The 7,844-nt window shown below is 44.1% G+C and overlaps 1 protein-coding gene across 3 annotated transcripts; it reads right to left on the minus strand.

Annotated features, from left to right (window-relative positions):
- Window positions 1-1,110: 1,110 nt before the first annotated feature.
- On the minus strand, window positions 1,111-7,302 carry LOC142776444 (uncharacterized). Of its 3 annotated transcripts, XM_075880119.1 has the most exons (8): window positions 7,214-7,302; window positions 6,160-6,289; window positions 5,856-6,030; window positions 5,339-5,398; window positions 5,208-5,267; window positions 5,040-5,144; window positions 4,871-4,984; window positions 1,111-4,577 (listed from the first exon to the last, which is right to left on the minus strand). In XM_075880119.1, exons 4-8 carry the CDS (start codon window positions 5,361-5,363, stop codon window positions 4,510-4,512), a joined length of 372 nt encoding a protein of 123 aa, XP_075736234.1. In that variant the 5' UTR covers window positions 5,364-5,398; window positions 5,856-6,030; window positions 6,160-6,289; window positions 7,214-7,302; the 3' UTR covers window positions 1,111-4,509. The 3 variants fall into 3 exon arrangements, with proteins under 3 accessions (XP_075736234.1, XP_075736236.1, XP_075736235.1); XM_075880121.1 differs by having other exon boundaries at window positions 5,339-6,030; XM_075880120.1 differs by having other exon boundaries at window positions 6,160-7,272.
- Window positions 7,303-7,844: the final 542 nt, after the last annotated feature.

A 7,844-nucleotide genomic window follows, 5' to 3' on the forward strand; every position in this document is an offset into this window, starting at 1 on the left:
GACTGTAGCAAGATGCGGTTACCTCTTAGGAAACACATACTGTCCAAAGTTATTAACATATAGCAATATCACTGTGCGACGGCTAGTATACCCTGCGTTCTCAAGCATGAGGCCAATAATTTTGGTGTTGCCTATATGCGACTCATCGAAGCTTCTAATTAACTAATCGTCAACTCTATCCTTGCTGCCAGGTGTACGCGTGTAGGCAATGTATTGATTCCTAACAATAGCACAGGATATGGAGTGGAGTTGACAATTTTATTTTTTTCTTTAAAAAACGTGTTTCACGATTTCGAGTACTTGGTACTCAACTATGGGAGAGCACTGAGCCGTCCCGCATAATAGGCGAACTGTATTTACATAGTAGTTCACCACCGGTGGGGGGGGGGGGGGGGGTAGAAAAAGTGGGTAACGATTTAGAGCACTTGGTACTCTACTATGGGAGAGCTTAAAGCCGTCCCCAAGAAAAGACGGGAGAAATGCGAAGAACTGTTTAAAATAATCGTGCCTTGCAGGCTACGCTGTTTCTGTGTCATCCCCATAAGCCTCCATTGTTGGTCTAGAGATGTTAAACATTTTGGATACTTTGTCGGATTCACTTATTTTGTAATTTGTCCAGTAAAAACATTTTTCAAAATAGTTTATATCATACTATTTATCCTTTAATCAAACTACTACAATTTACTCGTAATGTTAAAACTGGCCTCGTAAGACATTTCAAGTTTTAACAGCTGGGTACCGCAGCGGCCCAATCGACCCTAGCACACCTGGTGGTTGGTGAGAGCAAGTGGTGTGCGCTTTCTGTTTCGGTTTCACTGGCGCAAATTTTGAATTACTTTGCGTAACCGACGTTTGGCTATGACGAAAGTTCATGATTTCAGACCACTTTTCATCGCCCAAATGGATAGTTTTTGTAAATAGTTTTGATTTAGCGATTCCCTGTTTTGTTTTGTTCAGTAGTTCGCGCGAATTGGTCGTGACGTAATTTTAATTTCGATTAAGTTATAATAAAAAGAGATGCAGGTAATGATAATTCACTACGGTTTGTTCATCGCGCTTGTGTTTTTCTTTTGGAACAAGTGATCAATGTATATATCAGTCAAAGAGACAGAGTATCCGCAATGTTTTATTCAAAGGCAAGGTAGAGTCTGAGAATATAAAAAGCACAATATGACAAATGTAGACAACAAATGCATCTCGCCTTACAAATAAATTGTAACAAAGATTGTAACAAATACAGAGAGAACACATACAACGCACACATCGCTAGAGTTAGCAGAATCCGAGAAGCTGGTGAAGTATGACACACCGGGCCAGTGGGTAAGTAAGGATCTATGGCAAAAACACAGCGCACAATGCTGATGAAGAAGGAAGAAGTGACATATACACAGCAATGAAGTCGCGAATCACGCCTGGGGTTAACCGAAATAATGCATAGAAAAAAAGAGCGCACAGAAACCACACGACACAATATAGCAGAAAGGCAAAGGTGCAGTGTGCTGGCTGTACTTAAGAACAGCTAGCACAAAATGAAAAAAAGCAGACTTGATGCCTGCTTGTCCTAAGCAAGGTAGGGCTTTGCAGCTTGCTAACTACGTGAAAGACAAACTTTATGCTACAACACTGGCAGGTCTTGTGGCTTTTCTTGTGCGTCACCTTCATCAAAAACTTAAGATCCCAAGTGATTTGCGTCTGGGTGTTGCTGTGACGCTTGTGAGCTAAAATAGATTGTAGTCATCACTCATCCAGAATTGTGGACCTTAATTGGTGCTACGAGAGCGGTATTAAAGGGCTAATAAATAGCAGAAGGAAACCACTTTGGCCCATTATTTTTCACAAAGGCTCTACATCGTACGTTATCACTCACAAGCTATGTAAAAATAAATGGCAGCGTCCGCAGCCCCATCAAACGCTACAAGTTTGGGTATTCTTTTGAAAATTTTGATGGGCGAGATGAGGAGGTTGATGAGAAGCTAAAATACGAAAAGCATGATAACGTGAACCGTGCCCACTTCATACTGTGTTCCTTACCCGCTCGAAGACATTTCAACAAGCGGTTTTGTTATCGATATATTACTTGAGCTGGAGAGATAAAGCATACACAGTGACCAAGCGAGCCACAGTAAAGTGTACAGTTCGCCCGCATTTGCTACAAATATACAGACATGATGCCCAACATTCTTTTTAAGGTTATGCAAATCACTTCGAGGGAATACACAGTGTCCCTACTCCTCATAGCGGGTAATCAAAACAATGTATGCAACGAAGGAGTGGTTAGTCCAGTTGAACTGAATATGAGCATATGAGACCATAATGAAGTCTGCTGTAACGAAGTATTAACATAACAAAGCTATTGCACGATTCGGCTCAACTCGAATACTTTAGCGTAAACCCACCGCTAATTGCTAACCTTTGAACTTGTCAAGCTGTATGCCTGAAAATGAAGACTGGAACCTAACCCTATCTAGGTTTCGGTTCACAAAACGCACATGCCAACATAAACGAACCCGGCAAAACATTTTCAGAAACTTCGCGCGACACCCACACAGAGCAGAAATAAAAATCATCAACACTTGACAGATGGTGATACAAAACATCGCACATTTTCAGGTGATGTGCAGTGGCCTCAATTATGGCAAGAAAGTGAGATTCAAGTTGTTGTATGTATGCAAAAGCTGCTTCTGATGGCACAGTGAGATTCCCAAAAAGTTTGCTAGGGACGTGGTATGCTTTGAACATTGTGAAATACTGGTGGGTACCCTTAAGCGTCTCACTGTCGTATTTCAGTAACTGTGGGCAACTGCAACCGTCACATGCCTTCCGAAGGAAGTGTTTGATGAGAAAACCAGCTACATAATATGCAGCAGAGTCATCGATAATATGGGAGTGAATGTTGGTCGCAAGTTCAGAGAGATCATCTAGAGCGGGAAAGTCGTCAGGCTGTGGCTGTGCCCACTCCTCATTATCCACAAGAGACGCACTGGTGAGGGAGAATGGCGGGAGCTGCTCCTGGAGGAGGTCACATTCATCATCTTCGACATTTCCGTATTCTGACAGCTGGAAGAGTTTTCTTAGGCAGATGTGCTTCAGGCCACAAATAAATTGTGCTACATTGGGGTTGGTGTTGCAACCCTGTTTTTGCCTAATGTGGCCAATTATGTTCTCCAGAGGATCCTGTTGAAGCCAGCGTGTTAACAGGTATTCAAAATTGTCATTTTTGGAGAGGTCGTCCCATAGTTAACAAATAGCCTGAATTGCAATTTGCCAACCTACGATGGTTTGTGGTTGACGTCTGCCAACAAACTGCCATGATGCAATCCAGGGAAGCTGGCCTCGGAGGAAGTCAATCAGCTCTGAATCATTTTTCATGATTGCATGCCGCAGCTTTTGCGAAGTTCTTTTTTACTCGAGCTATTCAAGCCATCAAAAATCCTGTCCATACGATCACAAAATTGAGCTGTAGTGATGGCCGAGGCAGGCAGCACGTTCGCATACACCATTGCCGTGATAGAAATCGAAACTGGTGCACTGAGGTCCTGAGTAGCTCTGCTGACCTTCATATTAGAAAAAGGTTTCTGATGAACGTGCCGTTCAGCCAACTTTGGAGCCAATCACAACCGCAACTCATGTGAGGATTGGTAAAGGCTTACAGTGTGCGACCAGTAAACGATGTCATCCCCAATGTATAACTTGTGTGTTTGGACATTATTGCGTGTTGGTTTAATGAAATGCGGGACACCAAAAATGTATTACACTCGCTCACGATTAACTTAAAAAAAAGGCTTTGCTACAGTCACTCTTAGTTGGTTAGCGAAACTTACATTTGAACTGCCCTGGTCACAAATGACTGCTCTCACTGCAATATTAATGCTCCTAAGCTCCGAAAGGAGTGACACCAGCAAGTTATGCATAACAGATGATGGTGTTGATGTGTGCCCTATAGTAAAAGCAACCGGTTGAACCCACTTTCTCGAAACACCAACAATAAGAAAAACCAGTGCTCGATCAGCAATGGTTGAAGTGCGATGAGTGCCATCATCTGTAAAACCCTGGACAACGCCTCTTGCAGCATCATAGTACAAATTGTTTTTGAGTGCTATTTCGTCGAAAACTAAAGCACACACTCGGTCCCGTTCATTCCAAGCTTGAGTATTTGTTGAAATGGAAGAAAGGATTCCTGGAATTATGCCTGGAGTCATCTTTACATTAGCAAGCCACCTCCTTAATGAACGCCGGAAGGGCAAAGAAAAATATGGAGCCAGAAATCGGTATGCTCGCGGACCTCGGAAGTTTAAGTGAAGAGTGAATTTCTTGAACCACACGGGAAACCGCTTGCCCTTGCGTTTGGGCCTCAAGCAAACATGTGCGGAAGGAAGTTTAAAAACCTCCTCGGTGACGTGCGGTCGGATAACTCCAAGGGCCTTTGAAGTCGATGACGGTGCTTGGTGAGGCTGTTTCCGCAGTCTTTTGATAGTTTTCCGCTGTGCTGCTACTTTGGCTTGAGGATGTTTAATGGTTTGCTTGTACTTCATTGATGGAGACATTGTCGCTGATTGTCGCTGGCACACAGTAACGCACTGCAATAAACAAAAAATGGATGTAAAAGCGAAGAACAATTAATCCCATACCAGCACTTTCCTCGCTTTTTCAGACCCAAGGTGCACAACTTTCTGTGGTGCAAAGTTTTCGATTCCACTACCCAAAAACAAACCATTCACAATGTTGACATTGCACAAAAAAATGAAAATCACTGAGAGCCCTCCCTTACATTTTGTAACTGCACACGTAGTGTCCTTTTGAGGATAGTTTCCTCAAAATGTCCTAAACATAAAATAGCACATTAAAACAGCTCCAATAAAAGCATAGTCACCATTTTCTCTAGGGCACTCAGGCGTGGAGCTGTTGGCGGAGACGTATTCTGGAGGGTCTTGTGAAGCTTGTTCAGTGCCTCGGACAGTGCTGTCGGAACAATCTTGCGAGCGGCCTGCGGAAGTCTCTATATCAATCCACTCTGGTGTTGAAGTGAACATACAACTTACCGGTCACACAAGTTCCTTTTGTGACAGCTGAACGACTGGTTAAGGTTTTCTCCGGCAAGACGAAGTCAGCAGAAATTCTTTCACCAGCTACAAGGGAGCTGCCACCTGCAGAGGTTTGGTCAACAGTCAATTTGGGTAAAAAAAAAGAAATCGTGACACTGAACGCACCCTGCTCATCGGGGCACCTCAATGTGTGGGAGCCGCTTTTTGAAGCCTCTTGCGCAGGTCCTGAAGAAATGAAAGTACGATAATGTGTCAGTAAAAGGCTTAAAATGACACAAACTGAAGATAATCCGCACCTTGCAGTGCAGCTTCTGCAGTCATGTCACAGTCACTATTTGAAGCGACGCTCAGAGAACCTGCATATATGTGCAGTTGGTACAAGTTACAATGCTTGTAGCATGGGGAAACTTAAACAGCTCTTTCAAACGCATAAATTGGTCGAACGTGGAAGAAAAGAGAAGGCATCAACTAGGAAACAAGTAATTTGTGATTTTTGAAATTATCAACAGTGCCAGCTTTCACTGATGAAAGGTATATGTACAAGTGCACTCAGGCTTGAAGATAACGTGAAATAGCCCTTCAAAGTCTTTCAAAACAAGTTGCGCAGGTCAAGAGCATCAAAAAACGACAGAAATGTAAAGCTGCTGTTAGGAAGGTAATAGCCCACAATTCACAAAATTTAAGACTTTCCAAGTGTTACTTCTATAGTGAGGTTTCTCCATCGGCTACAAAGATCTTCGCGGTTAACTGTCGCCACTGATTCAATACAAGCGGCTGCTATTGCACATACTTGAGTTTCAGACAATCACTTACATGGTGCAGCTGGTTGCACATGGGAACCGCCATTCTTGTAAGCCTTGTGTGCCCATGGTCCATGAAACTTTGAGCAGTAAAATGGTCGCTACAAACCCTGTACGTTGCGTACAATAGGCTGGCCGGCTTACTCAGGAGATCATCGCGTCCAGCATACTGCATCCATGCTTTCATCCTGCATTGGCAAGGAACTATCAGCTGAAAAGGGAAGCGCTTGAATAGTGATTTTTTATTGCTACCCTCACTGAGCAAGTAGGAACAGTAAGCCTAAAGACATGCAAACCATACAAAAGCTTTAACACACCTGCCGTTCCATGGTATGCGGAAGAAACTCGTCCCAGGCTTCTTGTGGGTTCTGCCATTGTTCAAGCACCACAATACACAGCAGTAGCTGCCGTAGCTTGGACCGCCGGACGGCATGGCATCAGCGCGGTCTGAAAATGTTAGTAAGTGGATGCTTCGCTGTCAAATTTCGAAAAAGATATGTGCACGTCATAAGTGTACCAGCAAACCCCTTTGAATGATTAGCTAATCGATGCACAATACAAAACCGTTGATACATCTCTGACCCATAAAGTTCTGACTTACAAAGATAGACGTCAAGACCAGGTACAAAGATCTTCAGAAGTTTCCAGGCCACTATCCCTTGTAATGCAATGGTATCGCGGTCTGGGAACTTTAGAACACCCTCGTGCGTACGCAGTATCAGCAGTGCATTGGGAAGAAAAATCGTAGTTAAAATTTGTGCGGTAAAATATATTGGAAACGTCAAAAAAATTTGTGGGCAGCTTGCACTAGTGGCGCAAGGCTAGCGAAGAAACGGAGATGATGGCCACTTGGCTAGTCCAGATTTGCCTCCGGCACACCAAGAATTATTCGTGTTCCGAGCCTTCGGGAAACGCGTCGTGAAGCATGCGAGGCAGGGCGAACGCTTCTCAATATTTTGCACCGAGCCACCGAGCCTATGACCTAGCTGCCCAGCTATGCTCAGCGCACAGACGCTCGCGTCCGTGGCAGACGCAGCACGCGTCGCCTCGGCTTGACGCCGTGCCGCCTTTGCTATACTGCATACGTTGCACAATGTTCCCGTCTAGCCGCCGCATAGAGCCGCAAACTTTCTTTTTAGCGAACCTCCCCGTCCTTACAAGCTTCAGAAAAAGGTTACAACTGCGTGAATGAGACACCACGTAAAAAACAAACTCGCACACATGAAGCGCAACGTGTGTGTGTGTGTGTGCATCTTTCTATGTTTGTTGCATAGTGTCTTATTCGCGCAGGTGTAACCGTTTTCTGAAAAAATGACCCAACAAGCCCAACAACATGTCATTCAACAAGCTTCGCTTGAAAACGTGCCTCACCTGTTATCTCACGCACGAAAACGCCGACGCAGCCGACGTTGACGAAAGCGACGAAAACTTCCCGCTGTCAGTCATGCATGGGCTTGTCGCTGGGTGGATGGTGTTTATGACAGTACGGCTGAAGAAAAATTATCGCGTGAGGTGTGTTGAATAAATTGTTTTATGTATAAAGAACATACCAGATTTGGGCGTATAATTATTATTTTGTAAAAACTATTCTGTTGCATTGATTATAACTGTTTTTTTTTTTGCGCTTGCGTCCTCTGACGTTTGGTGAGAGCACTAGTTCGTTACGTAGTCGTGACGCACTTCCTGAGGCCAGGTTTCGCGGAGTGTCCTCTCTTGTCTTATTCTTTCTCTATGATTATGGTAAATGTGCCCGACCTCCGCTCGAAGCGGAGCACAGTCACAGGCGAAAGCTCGAAGAGCACACTCTATAGAACCCGTTGCACTCTTCTCGCTAATATAATACAAGCACTCTCGCAAGGTACGCACTATGCTACATTATTTGATTCGGCAGCTGATGAAGATAAACAATTATGGCTTAACCCTTTGTGATGGGTTCGAAACATTCAGCGATCCACTCGTCATGCATTTCGCATTGCGTAACGCCTACTTCCACAATTCGCCT

Source organism: Rhipicephalus microplus, chromosome X (assembly GCF_043290135.1).
Source record: "Rhipicephalus microplus isolate Deutch F79 chromosome X, USDA_Rmic, whole genome shotgun sequence".
Lineage (NCBI taxonomy): Eukaryota > Metazoa > Arthropoda > Arachnida > Ixodida > Ixodidae > Rhipicephalus > Rhipicephalus microplus.